Source organism: Danio aesculapii, chromosome 5 (assembly GCF_903798145.1).
Source record: "Danio aesculapii chromosome 5, fDanAes4.1, whole genome shotgun sequence".
Classification (NCBI taxonomy): domain Eukaryota; kingdom Metazoa; phylum Chordata; class Actinopteri; order Cypriniformes; family Danionidae; genus Danio; species Danio aesculapii.
The window spans coordinates 49,622,467-49,645,954 of record NC_079439.1 but is presented as its reverse complement, the minus strand read 5'-3'; the positions used below and the strand labels follow the sequence as shown (position 1 = coordinate 49,645,954).

The window sequence follows — 23,488 nt, the reverse complement described above, 5'->3', positions numbered from 1 at the left end:
TATGGAGAGCTGGCCACGCTGAAGAGGATTAGCTATGTGAGATGTGTAATGCTTAACTCCTCTTTTGTAACACAGTTACCCTAGAGCCCAGTGCTGGCTGAAAATGGAGACAGGATCTGAGGTAATACTTATAACTGGCTGAGGATGTGGTCAGACACTTACTTTCAATGTGAATTAACATGGAAATATTGCTAATGGCTATCATTTTTCAATGCAAACTTTTTATATTCAGCTTGACAAAAAGAGTCCAGATCTAAATATATACATACAGCCACTTTAGTGGTTAGAATTTTGAATATTTTGTTACTCTTATTACAGGATTCATACACATTTGTACTACTAAAATTCCATGATTTTTTCCAAGACTTTTCCAGAACTTTCAAGTACATTTTCATGACATAATGTTTCAAGTAATGCCTACATATACATGGCAAATAATAAGAAAAACAATGACAATCAAATTAATTACAACATATCATAGAACACAATCTATTTTGTTTAAATTTGTTTATATATTGATTTTGATCATGCTGACACAGCACTAACAATGTGAGAGCAAGTTTTTGGTCAAGGACAGAAAAGTAAAGACAACTAACCTATATTCAAGCTAGGGCTGCACAATATATAGTTTCAGCATCAATATCACAATGTATGCATCCACAATAGTCACATCGCAGGATATGCAATATTGGGATTATAGTTTAATATAATTTAATCATAACAGTTTATCATCTGTATGCATTTTTAAAGAGAGTTCACCCAAAAATTACTCACCATTTTCATTACACCTTTCATTTGTTTTAAATATTTGAGTTTTCTTTTTTATAATGAACACAAAAAGAATATAATTTAATAACTCCTATAGTATTGAAACAAGTGTAGTGTGAGTAAATAGTAAGTACATTTTAATCTTTGAGTAAACTGTCCCTTTAAGGCCTGTGACTGTGAACATTTCAATATTTCAAATTTTAAAACATTCGGCCACAAGAAATTTTAAAAAGATTAAATATTATACAATGAAGACTATGCAGTGTTGATTATTCAATATCTGTACCTGAATAGTGAATACCAGAAAACTATAATTCACTTTTATCTTTACTATATTTTATTTATCTATGCTTGCAATTTATTTGTTATATATTATTCGAGATTCACTCCCCAACAAAATCCCCCCAATCATTCCAAATAAACCTGTTAAATCATCTCGTGAAATTGTATTCACGCCGCAATATATATCACAGAAATACAAAATATCGTAATGTCAGATTTTTCCAATAAATAAAGCTCTAATTCAAGTATACAGATATTTGTTAAACTAATTTCCATGACTTTTCTAAAACTTTGTGGGTTTTATATATATATATATATATATATATATATATATATATATATATATTATATATATATATATATATATATATATATATATATATATATATATATATATATATATATATATATATGGTCAGAAAAACACCTAATAAGTGAAATAAAACATTCCAAATTCTTTAAAAAAAAAAAAAAAAAAACACCTTTTATATAGATTTTAAACAAAATGTGTATCAAAACGTTTAAAAGTAATGACACCAAATTTCGTACATACGCTCACTGGCCACTTTATCAGGAACATCTGTCCAACTTTGTAATAAGCCAGCAGCAGCTCAATGCATTTAGGCATGTAGACATGGTCAAGACGATCTGCTGCAGTTCAAATCGAGCATCAGAATGGGGAAGAAAGGTGATTTAAGTGACTTTGAACGTTGTTGGTGCAAGACGGGCTGGTCTGAGTATTTCAGAAACTGCTGATCTACTGGGATTTTCACAAACAACCATCTATACGGTTTACAGAAAATATCCAGTGATTGGCAATTTGCAAATGCCTTGTTGATGTCAGAGGTCAGGGGAGAATGGCCAGATTGGTTCGAGCTGATAGAAAGTCAACAGTAACTCAAATAACCACTCGTCACAAGCGAGGTATGCAGAAGAGCATCTCTGAAAGCACAACATGTTGAATCTTAAGGCAGATGGGCTACAGCAGCAGAAGACCACACCGGGTGCCATTCCTGTCAGCTAAGAACAGGAAACTGTAGCTACAATTTGCACAGCCTCACCAAAATTGGACTTTAAAAGATTGGAAAAATGTTGCCTGGTCTGATGAGTCTTGATTTCTGCTGCAACATTCGGATGGTAGGGTCAGAATTTGGCATCAACAACACATGAAAGTATGGATCCATCCTGCCTTGTTATCAACGGTTTAGACTGGTGGTGGTGGTGTAATAGTGTGCAAGATATTTTCTTGGCACACTTTGGGCACATTAGTAACAATTGAGCATCGTGTCAACACCACAGCCTACTTAAGTATTGTTGCTGACCATGTCCATCCCTTTATGACCTCAGTGTACTCATCTTCTGATGGCTACTTCCAGCAGGATAATGCGCCATATCATAAAGCACAAAGCACCTCATACTGGTTTCTTGAACATGACAATGAGTTCACTGCACTCAAATGGCCACCACAGTCACCAGATCTCAATTCAATAGAGCACCTTTAAGATGTGGTGGACCAGGAGATTCACATCATGGATGTGCAGCGACAAATCTGCAAAAACTGCGTGATGCTATCATGTCAATATGGACCAAAATCTCTGAGGAATATTTCCAGTACCTTGTTGAATCTAGGCCTAGAGGGATTAAGGCTGTTCTGAGACCAAAAGTAGGTCCAACACGGTACTAGTAAGGTGTACCTAATAAAGTGGCCGGTGAAAGTATAATGCCACTAATTTTCAAAAAACATCTGATTGCTTCTTAAGCATGTACAATTGTCGTATAATTCATCCTTTAGTTGAAAATTAATAATTCTGCAAAATATCTGAATAACAAAAAATAAAATTCTCTTGAATTTATACCTGATTTTGTAATCAACTAATTTCTCAATTTTTTAAGCATATGCAATTATCTTAATAAATGTAGCCTTCTTCAGTTAAAACAATATAATTATTTTATATAATATATATAATTAATCTGGTTCTCTAAACTGGTTTATACATAACTGCTGAATTTATGTACATCATTTAAGCAAGTATATTATAACTGTAATTAAATGACCTAACCTTACGTTGCTTTTTCAGCAGAAACGTAATTTGATAACAGTTACTAATTGAATCTATTTACACCCAACACTGGACATAATATCAATTATGTAAATGCATTAAAGTAGACTTTTAAAAATATTTACTGTGTGACTTTGCAGTTGTTTAGCGTGAGGGCATCGAGATGCATCTGGGCCAATCGCAGGCCAGGGAAGGTGAGGAAGGCTCCAATAAGAGCGCAGAGAAGTGCCAGGATCAGCTTAAAGGTTAGCTTGGATATGGGGCCCCTGTAGAGACCGAGGAAAAGAACAAGGCCTGTTCACCGCAGGGAAGCACAAACCATCACATACACTGCTTAATCCCAACCCACAGAGACATGCTATACTGTAAACACACAAACACACACCCTATGTGGATGCTCACTGGCCATAATACTCACTGGGACTCGAGGCCTTGATTCTCTAAAAACTGCACGGCACTTTCGGAAAAATTTGCAAAGCCTACAAAAAGAGAAATAAGATGACAGAAAGTGTTAATTGAGAAACATTCTCACAAATTCTTTAATCAAATCGTCACCTTAGAATTATAAGGTTCTATCTGACATTTCTGTCAAAATTGAGTTATTGGCATTCTTATTAAATGATAACTTATTTACATTATGGGATGTTTTTTACATTAAGACTTTTTATTTACAAAAACAAATGTTACACACATACTGTTTGCTATATGGAATGCAAAAAGGTTGAAGCTCCATATCTCAAAATCCTTCAGAACGCAGATAGAACCTTATAATTCCAAGGTGACGAAATGTCAAAAACAAAAAGTAGATGTTGGCAATCTTTATAGTCTAAAATAACAATAATTCTTGATGATAAGATTAAGTGTGTTCAAGGTGTTTACATGTGTGGCTTTTTGAATGTTCCTTTAATGATCCGTTTTACATGCTATAGCACATTGATCGATTAACGTCATTGTGTCACCACGCTATCCACATTTCCTCTGGAGTTTCATGTAATTTCGGGTGTTTCGTTTTTAATTTGTCAACGTTAACTGCAGTTTGGCACTTTCACTTTCATTCAGGAACGTTTCATGCATGCATCGTTATCGAGCATGTCACTTTTGTTGCTAATACCAAACTATTAAAAAGACTAAATCAATATCAAGCAATATGTATTAGACTGTTTTAAATTCTTTTTTAGAATGCTGATGAAAACTTTACATAGCTTTTTCCGAGATTTTTCCCAAAACCGATTAATAAAATTACAAACGTACTTAATTGAAGAATTATATAGGGACATTTAAAAATGGCATTGTAAAAGTCAAGATCCCTTGAAAATCAGAGGCCAAACCTTGGCATATATCGATTTTTTTTTCCTGTCAGTGCTGTGAACCAACATCACACAAAATATGATTCACCAACAGATCACTGGCCACATATGGTAAACGACATTGGAAAGACTTTCAAAATTTCGAAGTCAACATCTGATTGGATACATTTTACTAGGCTTTAGTGTGTGTTTTATAACAGTTTGCTTTGGAAACAAAGATATCAAGATGGCTTACATAGGAAAAAGAATGCTGTTGTGTTTACAGATGTGACTATTAGTACTTATCAAAATCAACTATGCATAATGTATGGCAAAGTCCAGTGTTGCCAGATCAAGGTTTTGCTGCACATTTGGGCCGTTTGGAAAATGTAGCTAGGAAAAATATGAAGTTTTTTTTTTTTTTTTTCAAAACATGCAGTGGCGGCCTAAAGGTTTCATGATCGGGAAAACAAAATGACACCTGAATAATTTCTTACTGGACTTGATCCTGGAAAGCTTACCTGGCAACCCAAAAACAAGGCAAGTGAGTAAAATCATTTGATTGCTGGTAACATTAAATAATTACTCCACTTTTTTTTGGAAATAGTCATTTTAAAAGTCACCTAGAGTTAAACAACTGAGTTTTACCATTTGTAAATCCATTCAATCACTCTCTGGAACTGACGGGAGCACTTATAGCTTAGCTTAGCATAAATCATTGAATTAGGTTAGACCAGGAGAGTCCAAACTCGGCCCTGGAGGGCTGGTGTCCCGCTCAGTTCAGCTCCAACACACTTGCCAGGAAGTTTCTAGTATATCTAGTAAGAGCTTGATTAGCTGGTTCAGGTGTTTTATTAGGGTTGGAGCTAAACTACAAGAGTTCACAGCTATATCACACTGCAGCCCAAGACCAGTTACTCACTGAAGCCAAGCAGGGCTGAGCCTGGTCAGTACCTGAATGGTAGACCATATGGGAAAACTAGCTTGCTGTTGGAAGTGGTGTCAGTGAGGCCAGCAGGGGGCAATTAACCTGTGGTCTGTGTGAGTCCTAATGCCCCAGTAAAGTAAAGGGGACACTATACTGTCAGTGGGTGCCATCTTTTGCATGAGACGGTAAACCGAGGTCCTGACCCTCTGTGGTCATTCAAAATCCCATGGCACTTCTTGTAAAGAGTAGGGGTGTAACCCTGGTGTCCTGGCCAAATTCCCTTCATTGGCCCAAAATGGCCTCCCAATCATCCCCCGTCCACTAAATTGGCTCTATCACTGTCTCTTCACTCCATCTATAGTTGGTGTATGGTAAGTGCAAATGGATGCTGCACACTGATGGTGAAGTGGGGAGACCCCACTCTCATGATTGTGAAGCGCTTTGGGTGTATGTCCATACACGATAACTGCACTATATAAATACACATTACTTACTTACTAACTAACTAACTAACTAACTAACTAACTAACTAACTAACTCTCCAGGACACTGGCCCTCCAGGACCGCGTTTGAACACCCCTGTATTACACCATTAGAATCTCATTCAAACTTTTTTTTTTGTTGGATTATCAAAACTATTTTTTTGAATTTTTGAAGTGGAGCGTCATTTACATCCACATCTGAGAAAAATAACTTAGAAGTGATGTTTTTGCGTGTGGAAAGTCAGTCAGTACTTTAACACATAGACTGTCTCTACAAGTATGTGCATTACAAAATATCAGAGAAAGCGTTGTAAACCTTTTCCTTGTGGGAATCCAGCAATTGACTGGTTGGACAAGGAAATAAATTGGGCTACTTTTCATTCCTTTTGGCTGGGTTTTGAGTTGTCAATGGGCTGGGATTTTCAGACTCTTTAAAGCACATCCAAGAGTTTTAGATGCTGTAGGGACAACAATGTTATATTTTCAATACATCAGAAATTTTACTACAAAATTATTTCTACAAATTGTCTGTATGCAAGCGCATGTTGGTTTATACCTTATTTGCTTAGTTAGATCAGCATACAGTTTCATAGCCTACATGAACTATTTAGAGTGTAATTTTGGACTAGATTGATATTGCAAATTCTGTTACTACAGTGCAAAAAATAAAAACCAATATATTAAAAAAAAACAACTTGACACTATACCTGTCTCTAGGCCAAATTCCAGGTAGTTCTCTGTGACAATAAGGATAGCCATGGCTTTCACAAAGAAGAAAAAGGCAAAGGTGATGCAGAGGGAACGCTCTCCGCCTTCTTCTAGTCTGAAGTAGTGAGCCGTGAGCGAGAAAAGGATCTTCCTGAGAGAAAATGAAGCTAAGGAACAATTTCACAAATAAAAAAATAAAAAAAACTTTTGCACAGTACACAAAAACCTGCTCTAAACAAACAAATACATAAACACATGCTTGAATTAAATTTAAACCTATTTTCTTTTCTTTTTTTGGACATTTTGAAAGTTTCTCATACACACCTGACAAAACTAAATTGTTAAAGCAATCCACACTGTTAAGAATACCCCAAAATAGCTAAAAACACTGTATTATGCATGCCAGGCCATGTTGGCAATGTTACTTTGTGAAGAAACAAGTCAAGTACTTGCATGCAGACTGACTAAACACATAATATACAGTGGGGAAAAAAGATTTCAGGGAATAATATTTTTTAAGGAGATGTTGACATGGAGTTGAGCCAAAGGCTTTTTTGGAGTTTTTCACAGACTTCAACAGAGTGTATAAACAGTGTATAAATTCTGTGGGTCTTGTCTATCAAATTTAATTTTTAATTTGTATTTTCTGTTGGATTCAAGTCAGGTGATTGGCTGGGCCAAGCTTCGTTCTCTGAAAGCATTAAGATCATTGTCTTGTTTTGGATCATTGTCTTGCTAAAATGTCCACTCTGGTTTCATCTTCATCATCCTGATAATGTAGATATTGGACTGAAGCAGCTGCTATTGATTTACACAAGGAAGAGCAGAGGATTGCTGAATAACTACTGAGACATTTCATTTGCTGTCTGTCACGTTTTGCATTTTTATACCTTAGACTTTTATGAAATATATGAAATATATTAAATGACATAAAAAAAAAAAGACATAAAATAAAACTGGAATTTTAAAACCCATTTTCAAATGCTTGCATTTTCAGGCACCCAAAATGCAACTGTTGTGTAAATTGTAGTTAAAACAGTAACCAATAGAACCAATAGCCTTGTGGTTTAATGCGTTAACACACACCACTACAGCGTTCACGATGACCCGAGTTCGATTACCAACTTAATGTCCTTTGTCCACTACTCCCCTCTCTCTACTCCCAATGTTTTCTTGTCTATAATCATTACTACCCTATCTTATTAAAGGAGGAAAAAATAAATAAATTAATTAAAACAGTGTTGAGTGAATGTATGCTAAAAGATAAATGATCTCTCTCTGCATTGGTTTTCTGACAGAAAGTTTCAGTCAACATCATTCTCGCTTGAAAAATAATGTCAAGTAAAGCTGTACGGGTCGTTTACATATCATATGAGAAGCACTTCTCACAAAACAGAGGCTTTATCCACATAAATGCTTGTGCATAAATGTTCATTACTAACTATGAACAGGATTTGATTATAACTGCAGATAAATGATAATTACGAAATGCGAAATAGCCTACTTTAACTAACCTCTGCGATTATACAAAATAAATAAATAAATGCAACATATAGGAACACATACATACCTGTACAGTCTCTGATATGTTACCAATTACAGAAAAACTACACACAGCATACATTTAGTCATTATTTGGGTTCAAAAACAACATGCAACATATAGCCCACAGTCAGTGCAAACCTCTCATCTGTATCTTTAATCTTCACCAGCACATCTAACCTCTTGTTAGAAAGTAATTCCATCATTTTGAGTTCATAATAGTCCAAAAGGTGGTGATAATAGTTAAACATGGCAGTTTGTTCATGGTTTAGGTTGCTGAAAGAATCATTTGCTCCTTTGTTTTTTCAGGCTTGTCCTTTGTTTTGTTGCGCATTTCTGAAAGGATCGGATGTCAGAAGCACTTCAATAATTATGTGCATGTTATTACCATGAGCTCAAGAAGTTTATTTCAAATATAGACGCGTGGCGAACTCAGGTGAGAAAGCAAACCGCTCGTGCTTTAGATGGCCTTGTAAACAACTACAGTGCACAGGGTAAAAACACTGCTCTTCTTCTTGTCTTTGTGGCTGTTCATCAAGACGAAAACTAGGTTTGTTTAAGCTCGGGTCGACCATGGCTCGTTATTATATGCATATATTATTACAATGTAATGTCTCAGCAGTGTTTATAAAAATTACGGTTCCTTTGTTTTTATTCTCCTGCTTGTGTATGCGCGAGTGATGTTTCTCTGTTTATCTGTACGGTTCGCTTTTAGGTACCCTTTGACAGTGGAAACGGCCATAAAAGCGTACCAAACAATATCGTACCGTACCACTCAATGGAAACGGGCCATTACAGGACACCCACTGGCATTGTATCCTCTTATTTCCACCTGCTTCTGAAGGTCTACATTCCCTCCAGGAGCCTCCCCTTGGGGTGTGATGCCATTGCAGAAAGGCTATAAGTCACTTTCCAAAACCCTTTCGTTCAATGTTGCCATCATTTAATCTTCCCATTCCCACTCGGACTATGGATGCACTGGTATCCTTAAATTGACAACTAAAAAACCTACTCTAGAACTAAATTCTCTGAGATAAGACACTTCTCTGTGTATTGCCTCTTGTTTGAAACATGACCATATTCTCTCGCTTACATCTCGGTCACTTGAGCGGCCAAATTTAACCCACAAGCAGCAAAATGAGTAAGAAACAGACATCATTGGAAAGTTTCTTTGTGAAGGGAAAAAGGCCCAGTAAAGGTCCTGCAAACTGCCAAGGAATAGATCCGCAACCCATTTGTCAACAAATCAGTTGAATCTACCATGTCTGTGCAAGAAGGTCAACTGCTGGAAGGTTAATGCCTTTTAGGGGCTGTTCGTATATCGTGTCTTTTCTAGTTCGCGCAAGTTAATTATTTACAATGAATGTGACGCGTTCATGCCTTCCAGACGCTCCCAGTTGAATGAATGCTGCGAGCGCTCTGCGAGTCACATGACAAGAACTGATCGATCAGCTTCAGCTTGTATGCAATATACACATTTCGGTAGACTAATTATCTCAGACAAACACAGAACACCCAAACACTATGGTGCTTTGCAATTTACTCCATAAATAAAACGTGTATCAGAGTGACAGCAATGTTTTTGTCAGCTTGTCATCCTGAGAAGATGGTTGAGGGTCGCCTAGCAATCTACGAAACATTGTCAAGCACTGACCAGTCCACGGGGATAAAAAGGTTATGGGACCACTGTGCTAAATGACTGAATGCAAATTTATAAGACCACAAATACTCGCACACTACCAAGTCATTCCAGACAAAACAAACTCACAAAGAAACATGCACTTCATCTGAAAAATGAAAACAACATGTGTTCCAAAATTGTCTCAATATACAAAACATTTAACATAATTATGTGGCTCTTACAAAGTACAAAACTCTCCGTGAAATCTGTCAACGTTCCGCCCTGACTTTGTCCAAACACTCTTCACATTGCCTGACTTCAATTTAGAGAAATGCATTTAAAACACCCCCCATGAACCATTGTTAAAGATAATTTCCCTAAGGTGAGAAATGACAAATTCGAAAAGCAAAGACAGAAAACGTCCAGCTGTGCCTCTCCCGTTACAGCAGCTCGCCCATATGTGCCAGTTTTGATTATACCGGTCTAGGGTCAATCATTCAACTTGTGGCTACGTCGCGCAAATCTGCAAGGCAAGCGGGCGGCCATCTGAGAAAATGTTTCAGTGACCATCACTTTGACAAGGCCATTTTCCGCCAGCACACACTCTCCACTGAGATCAGGAAAAATGGCTCCTTCCTGTCCACATTCAGCCATTTGCACACATATAGACCTATCATCATCGTCATCATCTTCATCACCCTACCAGGCACCTTCCTTCCTTCCTCTCCTTTTTTCTCAGGCAAATCAGTCTGGTGGGCCGTGAAAATTGGGCCTCCAATCTTCTGTGGCAGGCTGAGCTAGGTAAAGGGCAGCGGCGAGCGGAGGGAGATTGATCTTTGTGGACTGTGCCGGGGTTAATGTGTGTGATTTGCCGAGGCACTAGAAGGGGAAAGTAGCAGGTAAAAGGCAACAGGTGCAGCTTTCATCACTCACGGCTAGACTGTCCCTGCTCCGAGCGTGAAAATTGAGCTTCTCCACAAGGGTTGTCTTTTACAAAGGAGGTTTTATAATTTGGGAACTGTAGGTATTGAATAAAGAACTTTGAAGGTTTATTCTGAGGTTCCATTAAAAAAAAGCTAGATCTCGCTATTTACACTACTGGTCAAAGGTTTTGGGTCAGTTTGATTTTTAAATGTTTCAAAATGAGCTTCTCCTGCTCACCAAGGCTGCATTTATCTAATCAAAAATATAGAATAAATTTTGAAATGTTATTGCACTATAAAATAACTGTTCAAAAGTAGTTTATCATTTAATTTAATCATTTATTCCAGTGATTTTCAGCTTCATTACTCCAGTCTTTAGAGTCACATGATCCTTCAAAAATCACTCTAATATTTCTTATTATTATTATTATTAATATTATCGTTATTGATATCATTATTTGGTATTATTGTTATTATTATTATTATTGTTGTTGTTGTTGTTGTTGTTGTTAAAATAATTATTATTATTAATGGAAATAGTAATAAAAGCAATAATGACTGGAGTAATTAGCAGTTATTAAACGTTGTAATAAAGATTTAACAACTTAACAATAATTTTTTACATTTAATAAATTCCGCCTTGATGAACAGAATAATTTCATTTAAATTATTAATTAAAATAAATAATAATAAAAATTGTTTAAAAAACTGACACCAAACTTTTGACCGGTGGTGTTTATACAGTATTTTTTTGTGTTCAACAGAAGAAAGTTAAATTTCTTAAAACTTAAATATGTTTTTACTTTTTTTGTTTTTATGTTTTTAATTCATATTTTTTTGGGTGAACTATCCTGTTAGTTTTGATTGATTGGGATCACTTTGCAGAGCAGTGAATCATGCATAAAATATAATTACAACAAGCAAGGATAAAAGTGAAATAAACAATGCTTATGGTTTTCCGGGGAATACAGAAATTGAATACTTAGTATAATAAAACTGCATAGTCTTCATTGTATAAATAATACAACAAAAGCGCATCTTTATTAAAGTTACAAACAGTACAATTTCTTGTGTCTGAATGCTTTAATCTATCTTAAAAATGCACATGTCAAATGTACCAATCAAAACTTATTTTATCTAAAAATGAAATACATGTAAATAATAGTCATTGTAAAAATGCAATATTGTGTAACTGTAATAATGTGTAAAATAACAGATCTTTCAGAAGTCACTATAAAAGTTTGATTTGGCGTTCACGTAATATTTCTTACCACTGTTGACAGTGCATAATATTTTATAGTAAACTGTAATCCTATTATTTTTTTCTTGGTCAGAATTATTTGATGAAATGTTTTTTTTTTTTTTTTATGTATAATACCAATTAGTCAAAACGGTAGTCAATAACAAAAAACTAATTTTGGTCAAATTCATAGATTCTTTTACTGTAAATAAATAATTAAATAATTAAATAATTAAATAAATAAATAAATAAATAAATAAATAAATAAAATGACTGACTACAGGTTAATTGGGTAAACTAAACTGTCCGTAATCTATGTGTGTGAATGAGTGTGTATGGATGTTTCCCAGTGATGGGTTGCAACTGGAAGGGCATCCGCTGCATAAAACATATGCTGGATAAGTTGGCGGTTCATTTTGCCGTGGTGACCCCATATTAATAAAGGGACTAAGCCGAAAAGAAAATTAATGTATGAATAAGGGGTGTCCCAACTCTCTTTAGCTTGAAGGAGTAGGGCTAAATGGAAGGTCTAGATAGCCCTTGAAACGGAGCCTCTTCAGGACCACACTCAAAACCAAGGGGTAAGAAAATTTCCCAGAATACACCAACCACAACGGCAGCATGGCTGCACCCAAAAGTCAGGAGATGCACATATTAGTATTTTTTGTCGTTATTATGAATTTTTACAACAAACAACCACATGTTTTAATACAGTCATAACGGTGTTCATGTTTTACCAACATGCTTTAAAAAAATAAAAAATAAATTAAAAAAAATGCAAAACTTTGCAATCTATAATGCTTAATAATAACTCTTGTATAGCAGTCGCACAACATACTTTCACATATGTCACTCAAATCCCCTGTCAGAAACGTCTAGTGGCTTGGAATAAGCTTTTTACAGTGTCTCCTGTAATGTTAATGTTGTTTTCATGTGTTTACATAGATGAATATGGCCACGGTGTAAATGCACAGTACAGTTACGATCTTATTGCCACATTATATGGTTACGAAACCATGATATCGTTGCCTTTAGTGATTTCCTAAAGATAAATACCAAAAAAAAATAAAAAAATGCAACAGCAGTCGTTGATCTCATATGAAGCATAAGATCGAGATGACATACGATGACATGTGCAGGTGTTGTAGTGTTGAATTATAAAATGGGAAGGATAAAAAAAAATAATAATAAAAACTTAAGTACTTCAAGCTCGAAATAGAACATGACAAAGGATACATGACAAAGGCTAAGACCAGCAGACTCCACACCACACTGATGTTCATCTCTCCACTGGGCTCCGCCACACAGAAGTACAATTCAGTGATGAGGTACACCACCGTGGCGGCCACCGTGAAGTCCACCAACCACTGGAATTCAGGAAAATAATGCAGAGCTAGACAAAAAGAGAAGTCGAACAAAAAGAAGCTTTAGGAATTGGTCCTAATAAATAGATCCTTGAAGCTCAAGGGTTCATTAGGTCTCATCTATGACAACGTGCGAGTTACCCAGTGTGTCCACTTCTGCGATGCACTTCGTCTCCAGCTGAAGGTCGATGTCTTTGGGAATAGTCAACGGCTTGTTCTCTAAGTGCCCATTGTACTTTCTGAAAAGCAAAAATGTGAACATAGCACATATTACAGTTATGTGTTCAAAGTAGGCCAAGTCAAAACACACACACACATTGCCAATAGTATTTTGGTATAAAAAACAAAACGGTATTGTAGCATTTCTTTTCTCCATTCATTTGCTAATAGTATTATGTAATTTGTAGTACATTTATGCATTTTTGGTTGACGCTATTACCCAAAGCAACTAGCATGTATTGAAGGTACACATTTGATAATTTGATAACATTTGATAATTTGAGAATCCTGAGAATCCAACTCACAACCTTGGATTTACTGGTGCCACATGTAACTAACTGAAATAAAAGGAAGCTAAATTAAGACTAGTAAAACTAGACCTGCACAATATATTGTAAACCATTATCGCGATAATAGCATATGAGACATACATAAGAAATACATGTAGTGGTTATCAAAACTTGACCAATCAGACGGGGCCTTACTATTGTTATCCCCACCTGCCCAGCAGTTGCTGATCTGCTATTGGCTGGAGCACCCCAAAGGTGAAGCCAAAGTTGAGAATAAATACTTATGGTGGGAATCAAGACAACAGCTAGTCAGAGTCAGAATATCTGCTGAGGTTTTCACTCATTGACAAAGTTTTTTTAGTCTGATTTAGAATCAATTAGATCTGAAAGATATATTTTATCTGTTTATTTTAATATCGTTACACAAATTATTTAAAAATAGCTAATAATTTTTTTTTCATCTAGGGGAATTTTATATTGCAAGTTATATCGTTATAGCAATACTCAATAACGAGATCACATATCACATATTTTTCCAGCACGGTGGTAGGTTGTTGAAGTTAGGGTTGGGTCGATAAACTATGCCATCATCCATCGCCAACGGCTGATAGACATCACGATGCTTAGCTGGCATTGCGCTCCTCCGCCCAGCCTCAGTTGCAAACCTGCTTGCAAATAATACACACTTAGGCCCCGTTTACACTAATACGTCTTATGGCATTTTAGAACGAAAACAATCCACGTCCACGCTGATGTTTCATCAAGCATTTCACACTATACTGCTAAAAACGCACATCATGTGACCACACACACACACACACACACACACACACGCACACACACACACGCACACACACACACACACACACTCTGTCATGCTCATACACTCTGTCATGTGCTGCAGTGTAGGCTATGTGTGCATCTGAGCTCCAGCAGTCACTCCAGAGAGCAGTGCACATCGGACAGTTTATCAAGAATGTTTCGCTGGATGGCGTCTATAGTTGTTAAACGTGATATTTAATTAATCTTGTCTCTATCTAATGACTCTTTGGTCTTTTGAATCCATCAGGTAATGTCACAGCATCAATACACTGCTTCAATCTTTCGCTTTCATGCTTGTACACTGTAATTTTAGCAAAAACCTCAGATACTGTTGGTTGTGCACCTTTTTTACCATCCAAGTTTGTCAACGCCATTATAACGACACAGATCACTCTGCCTATTCATCTGCGGAAAAAGTGAGTGACAGGTGGTAATTTGTGTGTAACTTATCTTTATTTATTTATTTATTATTTGGTTATGGGTAAAACAAAGACCATGCGGGTGAGGTAGTTGAAATGGTAGGCTACAAATATTTAATTTGCTATGAATGAATTAATTATTCATAAATTATTAATTCACCGCTGCCTACGACAATGACGCCATCGTCCATTGCGATGTTTCACATTAGATATTGTAAGATGCCAAATTGGTTGACATCGCCCAACCCTAGTTGATATGACATTGTACTTTTAGACCCACATGACAAAAATGTATATAATTATTATTGTAATGATTTCAAATGGATTAAATGGTTAAACATTCCATAGACCTTTCTATAAAAACTGCTGTTACTTTGTTTTTTTTTATTCTCAAAACTTATGGTATATAACTGTCTCAAGCATAGTTCAATAAATTACAGCTCTTTTAAATTATAAAGAAAAATAGCAAAATCCTTAAAAAATACCTCAGGCCTAAGTTTACAGTGGCTATTTTTGTACTTTATTTATATAAATATCTATCTATCTATCTATCTATCTATCTATCTATCTATCTATCTATCTATCTATCTATCTATCTATCTATCTATCTATCTATCTATCTATCTATCTATCTATCTATCTATCTATCTATCTATCTATCTATCTATCTATCTAATGTATATTTCTTATTAAACCGTGCGATATCTTTAAAACACCTCTTGGGCAGTATGCTTGGGCATTCAGTTTGAATAGGGAAACATCAAATTCTCTTAAATTGCTTGCCAAGCTTTCGATTGAATTTCATATTAGTAATCACCAATAAAATTAAACCACAACTGTCCCTTTAGTTTCATTTCTAAATGTCCAAATCAAACAAAATCTGCAGAAACTCAAGTCTAGCATCATCTGTCTATAGCGATCGATGATTGGCTCCTGTACTAGAAGGCGGGCTTTTTCCACCATATAGCGATCGATGATTGGCGAGCTTAATTTACCATATTGACCGTTACACTTTTCCCCATTCAAAAAGATACTAGTGCCATGTCTTGTGTAATCTAGTCTTTGCTCCTCACCCTTCTGTATTACGCCCCATTCACACGAGGCGTCAGCTTCAACGCTTCCCATTCACTTTGAATGGTTGGTTTGGCGTTGCTGAACTGCATTATGGATCCATCGGCACCGCTTTAGAGTTGTTTCTCGCTGCAGAAGTTGGGACTTGCTCAGTTGGGTCAGCCCCAAATTCAGACACACCCTCTGTCAAGCGTTGACGCTGAAGCCCCGTGTGAATGGGGCGTTACTCCACCCACATAGAGTGACAGCAGATCAATAAACTCAATACAGTCTGACAAATATTGCAGCTGTTGGATTACATAATGTACTTTTTAATTTTTTAGGCGAGAATGTAGCTGTTTAGATTGCAACTATACAGTTTATTTATAAGGATAGTGCTTATTTTAAATATTTTTAATTTCGGAGATACAGAGCGTCGACATCCATCAGCCTGTCATACTAGCAGAGCAAAGACATAATGATTGATGTTGTCCATCCACAAGATGGCAACTGAGACCACATAATAAGCAATTAGAAGAGAAAAACTTAATTTCGAACCACAGCTGATCAAATCATTATTAAACATGTAAGTGACTTTCTAAGTCAATCTATCTCTTTTGTATGTTGTAGTGCTGTATTTATACCATAGTCTGGTATTGTTTCTGGTAGTGTTTATTTTGCTTTGGCTTTTTCTGGTTTAATTATTGTGATCTCATGATTGCAACAGAAATACTGGAAAATCTCTGTAGACTGATGGCATTTCATGCCGTTCAGCCTTATAATCTTAAAATGTGAGCAAAATCCCGTTTTGTCATCACTTTAGACATTACACTAGAGAATCATTCAAATACTAGCTCTAAAGTGATGTTGGTGAAGTAGCAATGGTTTCTGCTGTTCTGACGTCAGCTGCAGATGTGAATGAATGGCCTTTTGTATTGTTCCTCATAAAAAAGGATTTTGAAGCTCCACTTTGATTTTCAATTTAATACACGATTACGCCGTCAAACTGTTGTATAAATGCAATATCACACAAGTAGCAGTGCGATGTGGCAGTATATCGTCACTGCTGGGACACTAATGCCGAGTTCAGACTGAATGATTTTAGCCCCGAGCTGTTGGCGATTCAAATCATGCCATGTGAAATGAGTTTTGACTGAAAATAACATCGGCGATCGCCTACAGCCATTTAGAGAGCAGCATTCACTTGCGTGTGTGTGTACCTGCAGGCCAGCGGGAGGTTGAGGGAGAAGTTAAAAGTGCTCATTTTCGGTTTATTTGGACCTAAGAAATGGAGGAAAAACTAGTGGAGGTCTGACAGGAGCACCCGTGTCTGTTTGACGTTTCATACAGAAAGTTAAAAAAAAAAGTTGAGGAGAAATTGCTAGTTCCCTTCAAACCCAGGTGAGCAAATATTTACATTTTCTACCCCATTAAAGGCTTCTTTCTCGTTATGTAGTTTATAACAAAAGATAGACTACGTGTTTTTGGCTGTGAGACGTAGTTTGGATGAAGTTCTGCGATTCTTCCTATTGTAAAGTCATGCAATGTGAAAGGCCCTGTCGCCGATCCATCTTGCAGTGTAAATAAAGCAGCGACAAAACGCTAGCCCAGATAGTCATGAAGTGTGAAAACATCTGTGACATGACTACTTTGAAAATCATGCAGTCTGAACTCGGCATAATGCACACCTCCCACCAGTGCCAATATACAGCCATATGGAACTGCTACTCATGTGATATTGCTCATATACAGTATATATACTAATTTCAGATAAGATAAACAGAACCATATGAAGATAAGTGTCCAAGAATGAACATAAATTGCTGTCACTATTTGTGTAATATTAAGAGATATTATTCCCTTTTGGTATGTCACACCATAGATATTTTAGTATTTTTCAAGTAAATATAAAAAAAAAAACTGAAAGAATTGAAAAAACTTGTTTAAACCCTTTATATTTTATCAAACATCAGATTTCAAACTACATAAATATAAAAAAAAATTCATCATTAATGATACTACCCTTATGCTTTCAAATAAAACTGAACATAAAAATACAACAGTTTTAATGTTGGAAAGAACTTTTTTCCAAAGCACATTACTATTCTAGGCCAAACATAAATAAGAATAATTAGCATATTATATATATATATATATATATATATATATATATATATATATATATATATATATATATATATATATATATATATATATATATATATATATATATATATATATATATATATATATATATATAAATGATAACGGTACATACTACCAAAAACTACCCGTTATCATGCTCTGTTGCTGAGATAAGACAGAGTTTATTCAGGAGCATCTGGGCTACATTATACATTCACTTTTGATGGATCAGCACTCTTATAAGTGGCTTCAGTTGTAGGATGGCAGGGCTTCTCTGGCATTTAACCTCATCACACAATGCAATGCGTCATAGGACTCATATCTTCTTCCTGACAGTGTGAATCCTGGCAGCTTTGTGAAGTGGGATGTCATAATCAGGGTGAGAAGTTCATACTCTCCCCAGCACATTTTACGAAAATACATTTATAGGCCACCGGTGAATAATATGGGATGTTAGAGTTAATTAAAGTTAAATAAATTAAAATGGTGAAATGGTTTCATACAGCTGCCATGTGGACTAGTAAACTGCTCTTCACTTAATCTACTAAACTGACTACACAATTATATATTTTTGAATATTTTCGCACAATATTGGAAAAATCTGACATTGCGATTTGTTTTTCTGCGATATATATTGCGATATACTTTGTTATACTTGAAAAGAATTTGTGGCCACACTTTATTTTAAGGTCCAGTTCTTGCTCTTGGCAAACTATTTTGACTTTTGTTTCAACAAACTCCTAATTTGCTCCTCATTAATAGTTATTAAGGTAGTTTAGGTATTGGGTAACATTAGGAATGTAGAATAAGATCACACACATGTGCTTTATAAGTACTAATAAGCAGCTAATATCTCAATAACATGCATGCTATTAAGCAACTAGTTAAAAGCAAAAATAGGTCCCTAAAGTGTTACCGATTGTATTAACTTTAAATGACTGGGATGATTTTGTAGGGGAGTGAATCATGCATAAACAATATGCAATAAACAAACTACAAGCATAGATAAATGCAACAAAGCAACAATAAAAGAGAAATAAAAAGTACATGCATTATGGTTTTGTATACATTAATGTAAAAGTTACTGCAAATTCAACTTTGCATATCTTTGTGATTTGACTATTGTGGATGTTTAAATATTTTTAAATATTAATAATAATAATAAAATGCAAATTAGTAATTCTAACCAACAAATCTGAAAAAAAAGTCCTTCATATTTTGAAAAATGGCTGGTTTGTTATGACTAACTTGATTCAATAACTCTATCATATAAAAAGTTTTGTTACTGAATGAATCAGTATTGAAAATTGAATGAAAATCAATGAAATATTCAATGAAAATAAAAAGACTTGATTCATTACTGGATTTTGAATGAATCTGTTGAATGACTTGTTCAATAAAATAAAATAAATCATTTAATTACTGGATGAATCCTCATTAAATTGATCTCTTTAACTATTCAAAAATACTTAATGTCCTTTATTATAATATGAATCAACTTTTTTTAATCCCTTGAAAGAATGATTAATTGACTCAATCAAAAATGCTTAGTTTGTATCATTACAGGGTGACACGGTGGCTCAGTGGTTAGCCCTGTTGCCTTATAGCAAGAAGGTCGCTGGTTTGAGTACCGGCTGGGCCAGTTGGCATTTCTGTGTGGAGTTTGCATGTTCTCGCCGTGTTGGCGTGGGTTTCCCTCGGGTGCTTTGGTTTCCCCCACAGTTCAAAGACATGCAGTATAGGTAAATTGAATAACAAAATTGGCCGTAGTGTATGCCTGTGAATGAGGGTGTATAAATGTTTCCCAGCACTAGGTTGCAGCTGGAAGGGCATCCGCTGTGTTAAACATATGCTGGATAAGTTGGCGTTTCATTCCGCTGTGGCAACCCCTGATTAATAAAGGGACTAAGCTAAAGGGAAATGAATGAAAATGTATCATTACTTAATGAATCAGCATTTTGAACGAATCTCTTGAATGTATGATTAACAAAATTCAGACGCCTATTGGCAATCCACACAATCTTGTTTCTTTCAAAAGGTGACTTACCCTGTCTTTACTGAAGGCATCCATCTATTAAACTATATACAATTATTCCAGTACCATAGCTGCAACAGGCACAACAATATTATGCAGCACCTGAAAATAGTCTCCAGCTAGGTAACTAGGTTTCAGCCCTCTTTCTTATCAGCACTATCATTGTGCCTGCTGCATCCATGATACAGCAGCAAAGTTCCTTGATTTTTACAGCAGAATGGGAGAATGGTTAGCCATATGGAGTTAGCCCGAGAAAATAGTAACGTCTAATTTGCTGACGGTCTAGTACACAATGTAACTAAGGGTCAAGATTTAAATAAGAAAGTAATCTAAACCCTTTTTAGCAAGATGTTACTAGTCTAATCCAGTTCAATAATTTCAATTCAGTTCATCTTTTTTTCTATAGCTTGTTTACAATGTAGATTGTGTCAAAGCAGCTTAACATAGAAGTTCTAGTAAATTGAAACTGTGTCAGTCCAGGTTTCATCCAGTACAATGATTTATGCTAAAATAAACTAGAGGTGCTTCCATCAGCCCAGGAGATTGACTGAATGGATTAAAAAAATGATATAACTCAACTGTTTAACTAGAAATAAATATATTTTTTGCTAATTTGAAGCTAAAGAAACTCTCATTATTAATGTTGAAATGCTGTGCTTTTTAATATTATTAGTAAAATCTGTGATCCAATTTTTTCAAAATTCTTTGATGAATAGACTTATAAAAATAAATGCATTTATTTACAATAAATATTTTTTTACTGTCCCTTTTGGTCAATTTAACATTGTAGGACCCCTAATATGAGCAACACAGCTAATAATAATAATTAAAAAAAAAACAGTGATTACAGTGATGAGAACTCAAGGGAATGCATCTGAGAATCAGGCATCAATGTGTGGGATCTTCAACTTTGTCCAAAGGATTTAGTACAGACACGTCCCAACAGAGGGCTCTATCTCTATTGGAGACCAAACACCAGAGTTTGCACATTTTATAGGGGGATTAGAGAAACCCTCCTCGCTATTGGAAAAAAAAAAAAAAAAAAGAGCTAAATCCATACAACGTTCAAATCAAACATATTTTCAGCCACCTCTAATGCCGTCTGCATGACAAAGAACAGAGAAATGAATGTCGGGCTCTGCTGGGAGCGGTGGGATATTGGAAAGGGGCACAGTCCTTAGCGTGAACGAGTCGAGTATGCAAGCTTTCTGCCCTGTGGCTCCAAGCCAGCTGAACCTGAGATTCTTGGACTTCTCCTCTGGGTCTCTGTTGTTTACATAGGTCAGTGTGCACAATGGTGTTCAGCACAAAAGCACTGTGGGCACGGTAGTCTCTCTGCGCTAGATTGCGGCATACCTGCCTGACAAAATGGCCCAAGAACTCCCCGCAGAGCAAAAATGGGCTTTTGTCTGAGAACAGGAGGTAGGTATAATAGAGCTGACTATCAAAACTAAGCTGCTAGACACAGGCTAGTCTACCTTTTCAGGGAATTAGCATTGTATGCATAGTCGACAGCTTTCATCTAGAGCAGAAGACGGGCAACAAAGCTGCTTGATTTTTTTTTGTCACTTTGTTGGAAATGTTCTTCAAACAAGTGCAGCAATCTGGAGAAACGCAGTTTTGTACCTGTCCTTTTTGCTTTTGCCACCTTTCTGCTGCTTTCCAGCCAGAGTCCTCAGCTCGTCTTCTGTGGGGTGTTGGTACCATCGCAAGCTAACAAGACAAAGAAAATATAGATCAACATTTCTTAATAGTGATTGAAACTCGATATATACACTATTATTACAAGTGTCATGAGTAGGCCCACACGGAATCTGTGGGCACAGAAATCCGCAGATTTCCACAGATTTTTAGCCCATTGAGTTTATTTATTTGCATGTGCATGTGTCCCACGGGCTGTCAGAGTGTGCCTCAATATACGCCCTCAACTGCATCAAATAACAGACAGACTATGTACAAAATAAACATGATTTAACGTCTACAAACCGGGATTGAAGCATCTTCTTTTATAATTGTACTGTCATGCAGCTGTGGCGATAAAGTAAAGCTGAAGTAAATCGCTGTAATTCATTACAAACATGCACTGTTAAAAAGGTTTTAAACTTGTAAAACTCATTCTTGATCACATTTGATGATGATTGATGATCACAGAGAGCTGAACAGATCTTTTAATCGCAGTTGCTTTGCGCATGTTCTGTCTTTTTGATATAATTATACACGTTACTATGGAGACATGTTAATACGCGGCTGTCAATTTGGTGGGCGGGAAAACCACACTCCTACATCATGTTGTGGTGGGCCTTAAAATGGGACTAGCATTAAAGGCACATGCCCCAAAAACAGCTACAAGATGCTCAGAGCTACAAATTACAAACTTCTGAAAGGTATAATAAATAATCTGATGTGTGTTTTGAGCTGAATGTGAAACAGACACATTCTGGAGACAAAAAAGACTCATCTTTAATCTTGAAAAACGGGTAAAATTGGTGCCTTTAGGAACACATCCAGGAACTTTTACCCGTTCTCAGTTCTTGCGGACTGGAGTTTTAGAACTGAACTTTGATGATGTTACACGAGAGCACCAGGGCACAAGATCGATGAAGAACGCATATTAAGAAACACCATATTGGATGTGCGCAAAAAAAGGTTGATGGAAACGCCAATATGCGCATACATGTTGAAAATGCACATTAAAAACATATGAAAAGATGTGCATAAACTACGATGGAAACACTTTTACTGAACAAATTTTAGGATACACATTAAAGTCATGTGATTTTGTTATAAGAGATCATGTGATGATAAAAAATGTGTGAGAATGGACAAACCAGCACGCTGAGTGCACTGTAAAACATCTCAAATGTTGTTTTGGTCATTTTAAAACTCCTTAACCATTTCAGTATTAGTGTTTTTTATATTATTAATGACCTCCAGAATCAAGAGAATCTCACGCCTTAAAACGCCACCGCCCATTCACTGCGTGTCGCCATCGCCTTCTAAGGCACAAGTCATTTATTAAATAAGAAAAACATTCCATTTTTACACTTGATATTTGGCACCAGTTAATCAGGAAGTGACGATTTTGCTCTCTTTGACTCGTTGGATGGAAACGCTGCTTTATTCGCACGTCTTTCATACAATATTCCAGTTTTGCGCATAAAGCATTTTTGGATAAAAACATAGCTAGTGTCTCTGAACCAGGAAATGGGGTTCTTAAATTACAAAACATTGCTGGGCTAGAATAAAAAAGGATTGCATCAGGGGCTGAGGGCTGAATAACCGAGGCCAACGAAATAGCAGCAGA

At 35.9% G+C, this 23,488-nt stretch overlaps 1 protein-coding gene across 1 annotated transcript in view; it reads right to left on the bottom strand.

The window, feature by feature from the left end:
* Positions 1–23,488, bottom strand: part of tmem161b (transmembrane protein 161B) — a 42,994-nt gene that overhangs the window by 5,912 nt on the left and 13,594 nt on the right. Inside the window, exons 3-8 of the mRNA XM_056458395.1 lie at positions 21,811–21,897; positions 13,346–13,443; positions 13,077–13,233; positions 6,514–6,665; positions 3,529–3,589; positions 3,236–3,376 (exon numbers count right to left, since the gene is read on the bottom strand). Coding sequence (XP_056314370.1) covers positions 3,236–3,376; positions 3,529–3,589; positions 6,514–6,665; positions 13,077–13,233; positions 13,346–13,443; positions 21,811–21,897 — 696 coding nt within the window. The remainder of the gene's footprint in view (positions 1–3,235; positions 3,377–3,528; positions 3,590–6,513; positions 6,666–13,076; positions 13,234–13,345; positions 13,444–21,810; positions 21,898–23,488) is intronic.